We start from the raw sequence: 17,403 nt of genomic DNA, 5'->3' as shown, positions 1-17,403 counted from the left end.
GGGCAGCTGTGCCATGGGAGTCAGACAGACTGAATGGATGACAGCAACAGCAACAAAGACTCTTCTTTATTTTAGCACAGTGGTTCTCAACCTGGGGGTCAGGACCCCTTTGGGGGTCCAACGACCCTTTTACAGGGGTCACGGCAGGGCAAGCATCTTGCCTAGGGGGCATCACCACTGCTGCTTCTTCTCCTGCTGGTGCCACACAACAGACTTGCAGGGTAGATCGAGATAGAGCGTTCGTCTGTATGGAGCAGTGGAAAAGAGATCAGCATGGTGGGACAAGAGGCAGAACTGAACAGAGAAACCCTGGGGGGAAAACAATGTATATACAATCATGAACAATGGATCTTCGCACCATTGGTTAGTTTCAGTTTAATTTCTGTGAAAGAACATTTGCATAATTTTATGGTTGGGGTCACCACAACATGAGAAACTGTTTTAAAGGGTCGTGGCATTAGGAAGGTTGAGAACCACTGTTTTAGCCCTTATCACTCGCTTGTGCACAACACCTTGCAATCATGTCGTCTTCTATATTTGTGTGTGCACTGTGCACTTCATCTTCCTTCCTGTGTTATCACTAGCCCAGCTACGCCTGTTTGCTGGGAGAGGGTATGATGCAGAACGCCGGCAGGGGCTCATGGGAATTGTAATCCATGGACATCTGGAGGGCTGCAGTTTGACTACCCCTGAAGACAAGCCCTATTGAATCAAACCAAGGTTCCACCAAGTCCAGCATCCTGTTTCACCCAACCGCCAACCAAAGGTCACGAAGATAGAGGCTGCGGCCCTCCAGATGCTGGCAGGGGCTCATGGGAATTGTAGTCCATGGACATCTGGAGGGCCACAATTTGACTACCCCAGGGAGACTCCTTTTCATGACCACCGCCGGTAGCCATGGAGAGGCCTATCCTGCCCGAACCAACCCCTCTTCTAAGGCCATGGGCGCTCGCTGCCCTCGCTACCCGCAGGGAATGTCGCAATTTAATGACTCCGGGCATGAAGAGGGATTCCCAAGCGCCACAATCAGCCCGCAGCGTTTGGTTTTCCGCCCAGCCTGTGCGGCCCCGCCCTCGGAGGCTCCCGCCGCCCTGGCTGCTCAGCCCTCCACCCCTTTTCTGACGTGCCTTGCTCGACGGCCTCTGAGTGGCTCCGGCAGCTGCCGCTCCCACCGGGCCCGCCCCGTCGTTCCTATGGTGACGCCTCTCCTCCGGGCCCGGGGATCTGGGGCCCGGCGGGGTCCGCGGCCGCCATGGCGGAGGGAGGCGCTGGAGCCTCGAGCCCGGCCGCCGACATGTTCTCCCTGGCCGGCCTGGGAGCCGCGCTGCGGGCCGTCCCGCCGGAGGCCCCCGCGGCCGCCTCGCTGAGCTTCCTGCAGCTGCCCTGGCAGCGGGAGCGCCGCGTGTGCAAGATGCCCACCCACCACCGCCGCCGCAGGGCCGCCCGGCTGCACCTCAAGGGGGGGCCTCTGGGCAAGGAGATCCACGGTGAGGGCCAGGCAGGGAGCGAGCGAGCGGGGAGGCAGCTGTCAGCCCCGAGGGGCGTGGGGCGCGGGAGGCAGCACGGAGGAAGCCCCGCCAAGCTGAGTGGGACGGCCTTCCGAGTGAGCATTGGCTTGCTAATGCGGGTGGAGGGTGGGTGGGGGGGGGGGGGTCCTTTTCACGGCACAACTCAGGGTTACATGTGCACGGGCAATGAATAGCTCAACTCTCTGCTCCGGATTAACGAGGGGCAATGTGGTGCGGCGGGAAGCTTGTGATTGTGAGACAGTAGTGATGCCCCTTTGCACATGAACCCGGGCCTAAGTCTGAAGGTACTGGGTCTTACGTTTGAATCAGTGTGCAGAACAGCAGGCAAGAGACCGCTGCCTGGAGCTCCCCAGGGCAATACCAGTAACAATATGTGTGTGTGTGTGGGAGTGGGGGAACTACCCTGGCCTTGCACTGTTAGAGAGTGGGATCTTCGTTCTGTTTCCTGCTGCAAAGCTTGTATGGTAGCTGCTCAGATTATGAGTAGTATAAGAGACGAGATGTCTGAAGTGCATTCAGTGGATCTAAACATGACCTGGACAACCTTACAGTCAGCTTCGTTTCCGCAGATGTGCAGTTATTTATTCCCTGGCCCACTTGTATGAGTGAGGATGATCACTAAGACTACGACTGTGACTTTGTAGGTGTCCTGATAGCATGAACAGTTGACAGGGACAAGTGCCCTTTGGGGGCAGCAAAGGAGAAACACCGAAGAACGGCCTGTTTTCTTTCTCCGCTTTAATAAGTAGCAGGACGGGATATTGGGGAAGTGGGAGGCTGAGGCTAGTGTTGCTGTTGTTTGCGGGTTCTTGAAAAGATTTTTTTTAAGTCTAAGGAGTGCTCTTGCTCTTGTACTTTGGGGAAACATTACTGCCTCAGAATTTTTTTTTCAAAGAGAAAGATCTCAAAACCGGAAATGTACATGAGGCTTGTTGAGCCCTGTGCTGTAGTGACAGTGATTGCACTAGGGGAACAATCTCCTTTTCCTGAGTACAAAACACTGTATTATCAACTGCTCAAAAAAAGTCAAAATACGTTACTGGGAGGAGGCGGTGGACAGGGCACAGCAAATGAGAAACATAAGCATATGTTTAGCAAATTCTGAACCTAGTGGGCAGGAGAATACAACGGTTCTTGTTTCCTTTCCCCCCCCCATTACAAAAATCCCCCCAAAACCTTATCTCTTTCCCCTCACAGCTTTGAAACGTTTGAGGGAAGCCGCCAATGCTAACGATTTAGAAACAGGTAAGACCACATTGTTTCAGTATGTTTCAGCGTGGCTGTCTCTGCAAGTGTTATTGGGTAATGTTTTTTCTCACAGCCTGAAAATAAGGTAAGCAGGAAAAAACTGGCTTATGGCATGGCAAAAGTTACACTGATAATTGTAGGTTTTGGTTTCAGCATTTAGCATATTGGTCAGATACTTAAAGAGGAGGAGTGTAGAAAAAACTTTGGTAATGTCTTCAAAGAAATTAGAAGGCCTATGGAAGTGTCAGGACACCAACAGTGCAATATCAAGTAGCAATACCCCCTCCATGAAAGTCAGAGTGCTTAGAGGGGTTTAACTCCTCTGAGCATTGCACTGCAAACAATTTTTTCACTTGCACTCAGTGTGTCCCAGTGTGCTGCAATACAGCGGGGTTTTAGAGTTCTCCTTTATTTATGAATTTCTGTTTCACTGTTTTGCTAAAAATATTAACCTGTTTATGAAGGTGGCTTAGAACAAGAAAAGCTAGAACATCAGGTGAAAATAGCAATAAAGTGCTATAAATAGCTCAGAAACTATCATTGTCAACTTTTACGTATTATTAAGAGAACAGGTGAATGGAATGGACATTTGGAGAGTTAGCATTGAAGTAAATAAAATATCTTCAGGGAGTGATTGCCATAACTGGGCCATCAGCATTGAAAAAGGTCTCCTGTCCAAGAAGCTCCTCTGATACAGATTTTAGTTGATGGGCAGGTTCATAGAGAAGCAAGTGGTCTTTAGGACACTGTAAAAAACAAGTTTTACACTTCAGTCAGCCATTTTAATCCAGAAACAAATTGTAAGTCTGTGTGTACTGAATGCTCTGTGGCTCCACTAGTTTTAGTTGTTTAGGAGACTTCACTGAAATCTCTGCTGAAAATAGCTGTTCGTCTGGATTGTGCCCACTGTAAGTGAGCCACGAGACTGAGATATATTTGGACTTTGGAAGGAATGTGAAATTCATCTGCAAACAGCAGTAAGAGGACAAAATGCATAGGGTTGTATAGCAGTAGTACAGAGATATATAGGATTAAGTTAAAGATACTTATAAAGAATTTGCATTCAGAAAAAAAATGTGTTTTCTTGGTGTCTCCTTCTGAAGGGCCATTTGAAGCATCAGTTGTCTTGGTCATAGTATGTAATGATATATATTCCTTCACTACCACCATCGGGTTTTTTTCATTCTCTTTCCATATTTGAAATAATAATTTGCCAGAAGTTACTGCTGAAGAATACTTGATTATGCATGATCAGCACCAAGCATCTTTTTGGACAATATGACCCACAGTTCACTGCACCTTGAATTGCAGTTTGGACTTAACATAGTCTGCACTAAAAGAATGTCCCCTCGACTTTATTTCACACACTGACTTGTCTTTTCTGCCTCGGTGGCTACAGTGCAGCAGCTTCTGGAAGATGGGGCTGACCCCTGTGCTGCTGATGACAAAGGCCGGACAGCGCTGCACTTCGCTTCCTGCAATGGCAATGACCACATTGGTGAGTGACCTGGGTGTGTCAGTTTCTGTGCCTCTTTTTTGGAGAGGGATTGCTGATCATTTCTTTTCCTTCTTCATGGGTGCTCTCCTTCAAAGGAGAAGCTGCTTTGTGCAGAGAGCTACCCTGTAAACATCCTAGATTTCACAGGGGACGCCTATTGCTAAAGGAAAAGTGTAGACCTTAGGCCAGTCTTTCTCAACCTTTTTACCATTGAGAATATTCTAAAACATTCCTCACGCTTTGAGAAACCCCAGAAATGATGTCAGCAGGCCACACTTTCCTGCCACACCTCTGGAAGTCGCATGTCACCAGACATGACATCACCCAGACATTCTTGCCAGGTGTTACATCACCCAGCCACTCCCACAGTACAGGAAGTGACAGCACGGACATATTTTCAGATGATTTGTGAACAGAACTATACCTGCACTCTGAACTGGCTACCAGTTGCTTTTCTTTACCAAAGAGAGCCTGCAGGAACAGGCATGCCTATGCTACTCTTGTCACCTCCCCCCTCCCCCCTCCCTGATGCCTGGAACAGGCCTATGCCACTCCCCCCCTCCCGCCTGGCAGTTAAGTTACAATGAGAGTACTTACCTCTCTGGACCCCAGTTACTACCACATGCAGTGAGTCTCGGCCAGCAAGAATTTGAATGGCATTTAGGAAGAATATGTGGTGATTCTGTGCCTAACATTCAGGGTCAACTTAAGCTTGTTTTTGTGTTTTAGTGCAGTTACTTTTGGACCATGGAGCTAACCCAAACCAGCGAGATGGTCTAGGAAACACACCCCTGCATTTGGGTAAGTCTCAGCGACATGCTATCAAGTACTTTCTCCAGCTTAGACTCTTTTTTTTTGCCTATCTTTTTTCTCCCTTTGCCATCCTTGCAGCACTTGAGAATTACCAGGGCATATTCTGGATCTTCATGAGTATCGTAAAGACAGAGCTGACAAAAGTCACTTTGTCCAAAAGAATTTGAAGCCACCCTGAGTGAGACTTAAATTGTTCTGAGCAGAACCTGGTGACTTGGTCAGAATCCTGAAACTGCCAAGTTTTGTTAAATCAGTATGATATTGTTAGAATGCCAGAATCTGGGAGACGGTGATTCAAATCTTCACTCTGCTGTGAAGCTCACTGGGTAGCCTTACTCTAGCCACCTCACAGGATGGTGGCTTTGAGAATAAAATGAAGAAAGGAGAACCACATATGCCTCCCTGAGCCTCTTGGAGGAAGGCACAATAATAATGTACTATTTAGAAATATATGAGCCTCTTGTGGCGCAGAGTGGTAATGCAGCAGACATGCAGTCTGAAAGCTCTGCCCATGAGGCTGGGAGTTCAATCCCAGCAACCGGCTCAAGGTAGACTCAGCCTTCCATCCTTCCGAGGTCGGTAAAATGAGTACCCAGCTTGCTGGGGGGTAAACGGTAATGACTGGGGAAGGCACTGGCAAACCACCCTGTATTGAGTCTGCCATGAAAATGCTAGAGGGCGTCACCCCAAGGGTCAGACATGACCCGGTGCTTGCACAGGGGATACCTTTACCTTTTTATTTAGAAATATATATGTTTTTTATCATAAAGAGAAAAAATATGAAACTGATCGTGGTATGTGCTTTAAAACTCAGAAATGAGAGAGGGTATGGGCAGACCTACCAGCTCAATGCTTTGTTCCGCACAAGCCTTCTTACCTTATTCCCTTCATCAGGCTGAACCGAATAAAATCTCTAAAGTCTCATTAAACAGATCAGCTTTGTGTGGTCATGAAACGAAGCAAATATATTTCCTTCATTATTTATCCTGCACCTGAAATATGGACTGATACACAGTTCTAGATTTCCTAGCTGTAGCAGCAGTACTGTTATTTCATGTCATATTTCAAATGTTCCTGCATCTCTTGAACTTTTACAGTAGCTTGCAAGCCGGTATGTTTAGCCCCTTATAGAAAAAGGAGAGGCTGAGAGAACAGTGGCTTGCCTAGGACTCCCTTGTGACTTGTGGCTGAACTGCAGTTTTTAACCATCTTGCACCTTGGCTAATATACTACATCAGTATCTTCACAAGTATACCTTGTAGGAAGTAGGCTACCTTGATAAGACCGATCGAAGTGGGTAGCCATGTTGGTCTGAAGTATCACAACAAAATCCTTGAATAAATCTTTGTTGGTCTTAAAGGTGCTATTGGACTCAAATTTTGTGGTGATAAGACAGAGTTTGTCTTTAGTATATACCTGTATAGCAAAGCTTAGTTGTGTCTTCTGTTTTCCCTCCCCAGCTGCCTGCACAAATCATGTTCCTGTCATTACCATCCTGCTCCATGGAGGTAATTTTCCCTCTTGACAAATTATAAAGCTGCCCTTTTCCTTGGCATATTCTTCTGGAATGTAACTTTCTGCTTCTGTATGTGCATCTTGCCAGGTGCTCGAGTAGATGCTGTGGATAGAGCTGGCAGGACTCCACTGCACCTGGCCAAGTCAAAGCTCAATATCTTGCAGGAAGGCTTTTCGCAGAGCCTTGAAGCAGTTCGTCTCGAAGTAAAGCAGGTAAAAAGAAGCTCCTGTCCCCAGGGAGGCTGCAGGGTGGGTCACGGTTTGCATTACTTTGTGCATTTTAGAAGGGAATGGAAGAGTACGTTTAAATATGAGTCGATTTGATGAAGATCAGTGAAATGGAATATCTTCATTTCTATAGAGAATGATGGTAGGAAAGGAACACAGTGTAAGTGCCCTGGAATAACCTGAAAGGTTCAAAAAATAGTCTTGTTGAATCAAAATTGAAGACCTATGTAGTTAAGGGAGCTTTTCAGATATTAAGAAAAAGTTGTTTGTTCATCTAGGGAAGCTTTTCTCAACTTCTTTACTGTTGAGAAACTCCTGAAACATTCTTCAGGCTTTGAGAAACCCCAGAAGTGGTATGATCATGCAGTATATGGTTGGGAAGCATAATTGTGAACATGCCCACCCAGGCCCCCTCCCCTCCCCATCCTCTCCAAGCCTATCACTGGCCACATGGTTTCCTCTTAATATTTCGGAAACTGGCTGGGGGTGGAGTGTCTCGCCCCCCCTGAGTGTCCGAGCTCAAATCCAGCCAATAAAAATCCATTGGCTACAATAATAAACAACACGAAAATCCCATTACAGGCACTGATTTTTGTATTGTACTGCTGCCTGTTAACTCTAGTTGGCCCTTCTTTGCAACACCCTTTCTACCTTCAGACTTGGATGTAAGGGCTGAGGGATCTTCATTCTCTTTTGTATCTGATGAATGGAACTTTGGATCATGAAAGCCTATGTTGTTGGTCTTTAAGATGCTACCAGACTCTAATTTTGTTCTGCTATGACAGACTAATGCAGCTGTTCACCTAACATTGTAAAAATTGTATACATTTTCTTTTAACATTTGGACTTTGTTCTCATGGAAGTTGAGAAATCTAGAGATTTTAAGTATGGGATTGCAGTGGCTCTTGTAAGACCTTCCCTGAGGAAGATCTGCTCCTGCTACTGTTAGAATTAACTTGAATATAATTTAGTGAAGGGAACTGATTGCAGCTATTACAAAGTATTATGTTGCTATGGAAAATAATATTTGGTTCTCATGTATTGGTGTGATGGAAAAAAGAGGTATTCATCCCCATTAGTAGGACAACTCTTGTTCCATGCCTTGGAGCATATTTACTGATGTGTCGATAGGTTTCCTGTTTGCTCCAGAGGCTGTTCAAAGCTTTTAGTCAGTCTGCAGCTGAATTTCATCTAATGTCTTCTAGCCAGAAGCCTAACCTTTTCTGTTTTGTGCAGTAAAGCCTCCTTTCTCCCATGTTACTTCTTTCAGATAATCCAGATGTTGCGGGAGTACCTTAAACGCCTTGGTCGCCATGAACAGCAGAAACAACTGGATAATCTTTGCACCAGGCTACAGATGACTAGCACAAAAGAACAGGTCTGTATTAACACAGCTAAAAAATTTAAATCAATCAAAAACAGCCAATAAAGTATCAATGGTCAGAATAACAGCTGAGTAAAATAGCAGTTAAAAGAGATTTTCCCCAGCCTCCCAAATAAGGGGAGAGAAATCTTCAAGCAACATATTCACACACAGCTCAGAAAAACACATAAATAACAATTTCATCTGATACCTAGAGCTTAACCAATTCTTTGTCAGGAAACTAGAGGGAATTAATTACTGGTAAAACTGCCCAATTGATAATTGACTATTCATTGGCGTATTAGTTGGTTGAACAGCTGAAGATAATGACATCCTGAGGCTAGGAAATGGGGTGGGGCTTAATGGGACCCTGAAGGGGCTAAGGATCTTATGCATCTGGGACAACTGCAGATATGGTAGTGGGAGGAAGTAGGACAGTGAAAAGACAGCAAGATATATACATCCAAACTACAGGGAGCTCTGGGCTTCCTGGAGCTGTCTGAAATACGGACAGGCTTGCTGCCTTTCTAACCTCCGTCCCATTCCTGGAAGTGCAGGGGATGAGGCTACGGGTTGCAGCTCACTTCCACCATTGATATTGTGCAACACCAGGTCCATCAATAACAATACCTCAACTGTACAATTGTGTTTGGTAGACCAAAGGGTGGACATGGTGTCCGTAATGGAAATATGGGTAAAAGAGGGTGAAACGGTCACCCTCAAGGAGCTTACTCCCTCAGGTTTCTCTGTTCTACATCAATCATGGACCATGGGCTGGGAGGTGGCTATCCTGGTTCGGGAGGATTTCTCCTTTATTTATTTATTTTTTATTTCTATACCACTGCTCTCAGTTGACTTGCAACGGTTTACAATAAAATGATAAAAACACAGTTAACCCCATAAAAACACCCCTTAATACAATTAACAATTAACACAATAGCAGTTGATAGGAATTCCCAAAAAACTCCACCTCCCACCATGTTCAGCACATGGGTCAAAAACTCTTTACCTGGGAGCGAGGGCTCTGACCTGACACACACATTGGGGATCCATTGATTGTAACTCCGGGACCCCGTACAGGCCTCAGCCATATGCCTGGCAGAAGAGCTCCGTCTTACAGGCCCTGCAGAAATCTGACAATTCCGACAGGGCCCTAGCTCTTCCTGGAGCTCATTCCACCAGGCTGAGGCCAGGTGGATGTCTCGGGGGACCGGAGCAGCCAGTAGGTTCATACTTGCAGAGCGAGGATCCCTGCAAGGGGCATAGACAGATAAGTGGTCCTGCAGATAAGCAGGATCCAGGCTGTGTAGAGCCTTAAAGGTTAAAATCAGTACCTTGAACTTGACCAGGAGGCAGACTAGCACCAGTGTAGATGTCATAGCACCGGCTGGATGTGGGTCCTCCAAGGTGTACTAGTGAGGACTCTCGCAGCCTCATTTTGTACCAGCTGCAGTTTCCAGATAAAATCCCAGGGAAGGCCCACGTACAGTGAGTTACAGTAGTCTAGCTTGGAAGTGACCGTTGCATGGATCACTGTAGCCAAATGTTCTGAGGACAGGTTAGGGTGCTAGTAGCCGCACGGCTCCCAGCACCAATGATCCCAGAAACTGAGTGTGTTGGCCTGGGCTGGAATCTGGTCGGGAGCTTGGTTGTCTGGCTGGTGTACCACCCGCTGAATGCACCAGCAGAGGCCCTGTTGAGCCTACTAGAGGCAGTGACTGAGTGTGCTCTGAAGGACCTCAGACTTATTATATGGTGGGACTTCTGTGTCCACACAAAGAGTCCGTCCTCTGGATCAGGCCCAGATCTGGTGGCATCCATGGTCATACTGGGGCTCTTGCAATTTGGGATAGAGGTGAATCTGATAGCAGTAAATGCAGTGCCAGGGTCAGACCTCTATGCCCTGAAGGCCTATGGATTTCCATCCTCCCCCAAGGCATTTTTGTCCATCCACAGAGTCTTATAGATCCAGAGGGATTCTGAATGCTCTGTCGGACCCAAAGCCCCACAGCAGCTCATTAGATGAGATGGTCGATGACTGATTTAACTGGATGTTGGCTGCCATCGACAATTGCCTCTCCTGATCTCCTTTCCTCTTGCAACACCTCCTAGTACCCAACACCTGGCAGGAGGCTATAATTAATCAAATCCAGTAATCTGAGCTGATGCTGCTATGTTTAATTGTGGTTCTAAATTTTAACCTGATTTTATGTTGTTTTATATGCGGAATATACTACTTTTTAGTGTGTTTTACCGTCTGTAAACCTCCCCAAGATGGCATGTCCGAGAGGGGCAGTGTTTAAATCTCTAAATAAATAATAAATAAATAAGTACTGTGGCATTCCACAGACCAGGGGCCACACAGAAAAGATCCTGCTGCTGATTATCAATCACCTTATCTTTGAGAGTAGAATCCTATAAGGAGGCCTCTGTTAAAGATCTTTGATGATGGGCAAGAGGCACTTTTAATTGTGCTTAGGCCACAACGACTTAGGCAACTCATGTAATTACAGGGTATTGCAGCCCATATCCTCTAACAGTTTGGCTGACACATTATGAAGTATCTGAAATTTTGAATGGTTTTCTGAAGTTATGTGTTGAAAGTGCATTACCTCCCAAGATCTTGCTTTTTCAAGGAAAGGCTGCAACTGATGTCCCATCCAAAGTTGCTTAAAATGTGGTAGAAAGAAAGCCTGAGCCTCCATTTATATGCAGAGTTCTGATAGAAAACTTCCTCTCCCCACCCTGCCCAGTTACAAACTAGTTCAGTCATGTCTGGAACAGGAGGGCTTCTTAAGTCCCAATTGTTGATCAACTAAAACTCACTCCTTGTCTGGAGTGATTTCTCATATTGCCTGCAGTTCTGCTTTCCCTCGAGATTAAAATGAACAGGAAATGGCTCTTGAAGGTGTTCTAAAAGAAGGCATTTCAGATGCATGCAGGAAACAGAACATTTGCATACAAAGCATTCTGATCCACAGACCATTGAACTAGAGATAATTGACACATTTTGTTTGTGTTAAGCTGTGCTGGTCCTGAGTTTTGTCTCTGAAGTTTGTATTGTGCGGCTTTTAATGTAACACTCATTCAGACTTCCTTTCTGAAGAACAGTCTGGTGGCACCTTTAAGATGAACAAAGTCTGATTCAAGCACAAGCTTTTGTGTGTATGCACACTTCTTCAGATACAATGAAATGGAATTTGCAATTCCGCCACATGTGGAAAATAAAATCCTCCTGTTTCATGACATTTCCAACATTTACCATCCGTTCAATTGGACATTTTATATAGCACTTTAGTCCTTGAATAGCAGAAATATCACTTGCTTTAGCAGTTTGATTGTATTAATTCAATCCTATGCTCACCCCAAACCTCACTGTTCAAGGTTCGGTACTTCTGGTGCTCAGTGGCTACATATAGCTGGGTCCCCAGAAACCCTAGTGTTTCCTCTCAGTTTCTGCAGGTTTCCTTTTTCACTCATCTTCCTTCCTGTGTTACGTTGTTTCTCTGACAGGTGGATGAGGTTACTGACCTCTTGGCCAGCTTCACCTCCCTCAGCTTGCAGAAGCAGAAGATAGAGCAGAGGTAACGGGCTTTCTCATTGCTCTCTCGACTGAAAGGGGAAGCTGGAACTGCCCTGCTGCCAATTACCAATCCTGTTTTCCCTCTCGGCTCTGTGCTGAGCTTGGCCTGGACTGCATGGCGCCGTCACTGCCTTGGATGCTTCCTCTGGGGCGAGAGGTTCACGTTGAAGTTCTGACCTTGTGAAGGAGGAGCAGAACTTCTCATTCCTGCTTCAACCAGCGGGGGGGGCAAAATGTTTTTGGTATGTTGTGCCCTTTCAGAGGCAACTGCCCTGCAAGTGGTAAATCCATTATCTTTCAAGCACATCTGGGAGACAGCTGTCTGGAACACCCTCACACTCAAGCCTGTCTCTAATGTCATGTTTTTTGGTAGTCAAGCACATAGATCACCGAACATTTGTACAAATGGTGGGAGGTGCTTTTACGCCTTGTGGGCAGCCTTTTCCCCGCAGGGGTCATAATTTGTGGTGAAAGGGCTGAGGGGCCAGTAAGTCTGCTGTGCCTGCTACTGAGATATAAAAGGCTGTTTAACACACACTTACCCCATCCCACCCCCAGGATCTCACGCCCCTTGGCCGCTCACTCCTACTTTCTGTACTTTGGAACTAGGAATCAGTAGCTGAGGTGTATCGGGAGAATCCTGCTCAATATTGCTGTTCGTGTTGGAGGCTAGCAGCACGAGGGTGAAAGAGCTCTTTGGCTTGCTAGTCTGTGGAGAAGAATGGTTTAGTTGCATAATAGCACCAGAGTGGGAAGTTATGTTCAAGCCAGATTGGAAGTCATGCCAACCTAGCCGAGCAGTCTACAAACCCTCAAGGATGTAGTTGCTTCACAACACTTGTGTTTTGACTTCAGCCTGCTCATGCGTGTATTGGGGGGATGGGTATATTTAGCAAACTGGTTCTCAGGAATCACTGGTCGTGTTCCCTGCATCACTGACATTCCAAGCTTGGTTTAGGACCTTGAAGATTAGTAAGATATTATGACCTTTGGTTTTTAAATAGGCCGATTTTAGGACAGAGAAGGCTTAACTGGATTCATATCTTTAGATACAAGTCTACATTTTGGCTTTCATGACTCAAGCAGCTTTGATAGAGAATCATGAACACTCAGGGGAAGAAAGTTTTGGGCTAACTTGACTCTGACCTTGCTGGAGCCATCACTGTGAATACGAAGAACTTCATGCCAATGTGCAAGGAGGGCGGGAGGCTATTTGAACTTTTCCATTGTAGATTTCAATAAAAACAGTGGCTGATTTCAAGGTGCCTTCAGACATTCTCCTTGCCGTCTTCTCTGGCTTTACCTTCTCTCTTTTATATTTTGTTTAAGCGACTCATCTCTGCCTGGGGCCTGAATGTGGACTCAGTAGCTTTTTCACTTGAGCAATCGGTGGTAAAATGAAAGATGACAGGGTCTCCATTGCCTTGAGCTTAAGAGCTGAAGCGTCCTATCGACCAAATGTAACTGACTGCCTTTGTTGTGTACTTGTGGCCCAGACCCCATTGTTATGAACTTCTGCTTCTTAATAGAGTTACTGAAGAATCTACAAAAAGGAATCAATGTCTCTTTGCTGCCCCCTGCTACTTCACTGACAGCAGCTTATGTGCACTGTACCTGGGGAACAGCACTGCTGTCTAACTAAATCATATTTCTGTATTTAATTCCGTTTAGTGCACAGAAAGCAAAAACATGAATCATTGTAGTTTGGGGAAACTGCCGAGGAGAGAGAAATTGTCAGGAACTCTTAACCTTGGTTGTGAGGGATGGGAAACAAGCAACGTACAAAGGAGAACATTGATGGTCTGGAGACCATGCACACCGCTTTGGTTAATTCTAAGAAATAATGTTTGGTTACTAGAATTTCTTTCACAATATGGATGGAGAAGCTGATGGCACACCTTCCCCCAGTGCACACAATTCACTAAGAATGTCCTTTGAAAGGAATGGATATGGTTTAAAAGCAGGGGAACGGGGACCATTTTGTAGGGAAATGGTGCTGAAATAGTTTGATGTAGGAGGAAGCCTGTGGTGTAGATCAGATCCTTTAAGGCAGTGGTCTCCAACCTTTTTATCACCGGGGACCGGTCAATGCTTGACAATTTTACTGAGGCCCAAGGGAGTAGTCTTTCGCTGAGGGATGTCGCCACCGCCGCCTGAGCCCCTGCTCCACTTGCTTTCCTGCCGGCGGTGCTGCTAGCAGCAGCTGCGCAGTGCCACACCGAGGGGGAGTCCCAGCCATGGCGGCCACTGGAGAGCATTAAAGGTGGGCCAGTGGCAGGGCAGCCCCCGAGGCAGCAGCCGGGGAGGAAGTCGAGGAGGAGCCGTGGCCCGGTACTGACTGATCTACAGACCGGTCCTGGACCCCGGACCGGGGGTTGGGGACCACTGCTTTAAGGGTACCAGTTGTTCTCATCTGCCCTCCGAACAAATGGTCGAAGAATCATGAATACCAACTTCACATCCATGTGAAAGGCCCAGGGGCTGTCTGGGTTAGAAGCGGAAGTGGAGCTTTGGGAAACAGCCCACTGATTATCTGTTAATTTTCACCATGTTTCTTTAACTCTACCATTTATTCCCACACGAAGTTTGAAATTAGTTACCACCAGTAATGAAAAATACACCTCACCCACCTCATACAGAATGAAAATCAATGGAGAAAAAAAAAGTATTGCATTTTTCCTAGCGTATGCCTCTGAAGAGGTATTTGTGTGAAGAAAATTGGTGGTTGGATTTAGCCTTTGTTTCTTTGGAGCTAATAAACAGAGAGTGAGCTGTATGTTAGTCGTTTGGCCCCCACTTTATTTGATTTTTATATCAACAGTTGGATATAAGGTCCAATTTTATCTAATCCCAACTTTTATCCCCCGAAATGGGTCTCCGGAGTGCTTTCGTTTTTCTTTGTGTGGATGATGCAGTGTTGTTCTTTCAAACCAATATTGGTTTAAGGCGGCTGCTAAGGATTCTAGCCTTAGATTGTGACAATGAACTTTTGACTTTTAGTTTTGGTGCTGTCAAGTCACAGCTGGCTTCAAGGCAAGAGACATTCAGAGGCAGTTAGCTATTGTCTGGACTTCCTTGGTGGCCTTCCCTCCGAATACTAACCCTGCTTAGCTTCTGAAATCTGATGGTTAGTCTCCAATTCTTGTACTTACCAGAAGGAAGACCAGGCATAGATTAATGGGGACCATACTGAGCAGGTGTCAAGCTATAAATATTGAAGAGTAGTTTTTCACTACAAACAATACCAGAGGGGATGGTTCTGCTTTGATGAGGTTTTCTTTTTCTTTTATAGCAGGGAAGGACAATATATCCCCTTAGCTATTTGTGTTCTTGTGGCCAAGGTTACTACACCATTCTTACATGGGGCTCAGTTACCTGTGTATTATAAGATTGCCAATCTCCAAGTGGTACCTGGAGATTTTCCACTATTATATTTGATCTCCAGGAGACAGAGAGCAGTTCCCCTGGAGAAAACCAATGCTTAGGAGGGCATTATAGTATGCTGAGGTCCATACCTTTCCCAAACTTCACCCTTCCCTGGCTCTATCCCCAGAATCTCCACATATTTCACAAACAAGGGCTGGCAACCAGAGTGTATGATCATTTTAGATCTTTTGAAATTATATAAGCTATATTTTTGAGAGCCTTTTTTGCAGTTCCTCATTGTGAATCTGATGCAGCCCTGTGTCTTGAGGCAGGTTTAATTTCTTTTGAAGTCTGTGTCTGGATATACTGTATAAATTACCAGCCAATATTATTTTCTTATTTGTGGGGCTTGCTTCTTTGAGAGTCCAAATGGAAATTACTCCTTCCAGAGAAACTTCAGACTTTGGGTCAGTAGTTTAATATCCTTTGGATACTCAAAAACCAAATAATTAAGCAAAGCATCTGGGGTACCGAATTACAACATGATTTAAGTCTTGTCACAAAATATTTGTTCAGGGACAATAAGTTTGTGCCCTCTTAATTGTTTTTTCCAAGCTTCTACCCAGATTTAGAAAAGCTTTTACTTTGACTAGATTCCAATGTCCTACCCTCTGTACTCTTGCAAGGGAGATATCATGGAGAATGATATCTGAAGCACATTCCTTTGTTGAAGTGAGGAAGTCAAAACTGTTGGCCCATCCAATTGTATTGCCCTTTTTATTGTGATCTTTCACATGATGTTCTTGCTTCCTCAAAAAATGCCAGGTAGATCTGAGAACTTGTACATTGTTTTCTGTTTTACATCCTAGAAGCCCACTTTCATATCTCCTCACATTCCTGGGAGGAACACTTTGCTAGTATCTTCACTATTTCTTGTAGTAACTATAATTATTCCAGGGCAGCTGGAATCTAGCTGAACTACTGGAGTGATGTGCTGTTCAACCAGCTGATACTAGTTTTCTGATTTCTCAGATGAATAATGGGAAAGCCTCTGGTTCAGATTTAATTCCCATAGAACTTTCAAGCCATGGTGGAAGGTTATATTGGCACCCTTACTCACTCAAATAAATGCAACAGGAATTATGCCAACTGCTTGGAGATACACTGTCATACTATCACAATACCAGCTTATAAGTAGGCAGACAAGGTGGACCCATCCAACTATAGGCCAGTCAGCCTTTAATCAGTGGCTGGAAAGCTTGATTCTCTGTTCCTTTACTTTCAACTAGTGGACTGGTTGGATACCAATAACAGAAAGTCCTCCCCTTATAAAGAAATCTTCTTAGCTCCCATAGCAGAGGAGGAAAGGGCCATTGCTTGTGGTGGAGTCTACTGTTCTTCTACCACCCTTGTGGGCCCTTTAAAAATGGAATCCTTGACAAAATGATTCCCTAAGTCAGGATTTATTATCCAAGTACTTGACTGCCAAGCGATTGAGAGACTTTGAATTTTTAAGACTGCATCTGAAAAAATTTTTCAGTTCAGTGGATGTTCTAGTAGTTAACGATTTGATTAGACATAAAATGTATAATCTTGTGGAGTTGGGACCAGCAGAGCGGAAGCTCTCACAAGTTATCTGCAATTTCATCTGCTGACAAAATTTGGGTGTCTGGACTTTTTGAGGGAAAGAAAGATCTTACAAAAGCATTCTTTGATTTGAGCATATGGGCTGCCTAGAGATTTAGAATTATGCTCCCCCCATAAAAGAGGGCAAAAGAGATGAAGTTTTAATCTGCAGTTCTGACATCTTTTTCCTGTCGTTGGTATTAAATAAGGATGGAGAAATTACTTCAGATTTCTAGTCAAGGTCAGAATCCAACATTCAGTTCCACAATAAGAATCAAATATTTATGCACCCTCTATAGGGCTGGTGTCTAAATCTTTTGAGAATTTAGGTGGTGGGAGGTGGTGGGTTCTTCATCTTTGGAATTTTTTAAACAGGCTGGAGAAGCTGATTCTGTGAAGGCTCAAGGGGGTGGCAGGTTACAATGGATGAGCAATAGGGTTGTGAGTGTCCTGCATAGTGCAGGCGGTTGGACTAGATGACCCAGGAGGTCCCTTCCAACTCTGATTCTAGGTACCAGCATCTAGTTTCTACCTGCTCATCGGAGTTACTTGGGATTTTTCAGCACTGCTATTTAACAAGGAAAGAATTCTGTAATGAGTTTTACAGGACAGCCACTACAAGGAGGGGATAAAG

General features: G+C 45.3%; 1 protein-coding gene across 2 annotated transcripts; it reads left to right on the top strand.

Moving 5' to 3' along the window:
- The first annotated feature begins 1,173 nt into the window (after positions 1-1,173).
- On the top strand, positions 1,174-13,038 carry ANKRD54 (ankyrin repeat domain 54). 2 transcript variants are annotated; one of them, XM_077339487.1, is made up of 9 exons: positions 1,174-1,487; positions 2,727-2,774; positions 4,177-4,275; positions 5,005-5,076; positions 6,549-6,596; positions 6,692-6,816; positions 8,102-8,209; positions 11,708-11,778; positions 12,827-13,038. In XM_077339487.1, the coding sequence occupies exons 1-9, from the start codon at positions 1,253-1,255 to the stop codon at positions 12,852-12,854; spliced, it is 834 nt and encodes a 277-aa protein (XP_077195602.1). In that variant the 5' UTR covers positions 1,174-1,252; the 3' UTR covers positions 12,855-13,038. The 2 variants fall into 2 exon arrangements, with proteins under 2 accessions (XP_077195602.1, XP_077195603.1); XM_077339488.1 differs by having other exon boundaries at positions 1,176-1,487; positions 11,708-13,038.
- Positions 13,039-17,403: the final 4,365 nt, after the last annotated feature.

This window comes from Paroedura picta, chromosome 5 (genome assembly GCF_049243985.1).
Source record: "Paroedura picta isolate Pp20150507F chromosome 5, Ppicta_v3.0, whole genome shotgun sequence".
NCBI lineage: Eukaryota > Metazoa > Chordata > Lepidosauria > Squamata > Gekkonidae > Paroedura > Paroedura picta.
Note: the sequence above shows the minus strand (reverse complement) of the source record. Positions and strands in the feature narration are given on the sequence as shown.

Coding starts and splice junctions, on each gene's coding strand:
- ANKRD54 (XM_077339487.1), top strand. CDS start 1,253: ATGGCGGAGGGAGGCGCTGGAGCCTCGAGCCCGGCCGCCGACATGTTC. Junction 1,488..2,726: donor TCTGGGCAAGGAGATCCACG/GTGAGGGCCAGG, acceptor TTCCCCTCACAG/CTTTGAAACGTTTGAGGGAA. Junction 6,597..6,691: donor TACCATCCTGCTCCATGGAG/GTAATTTTCCCT, acceptor GCATCTTGCCAG/GTGCTCGAGTAGATGCTGTG.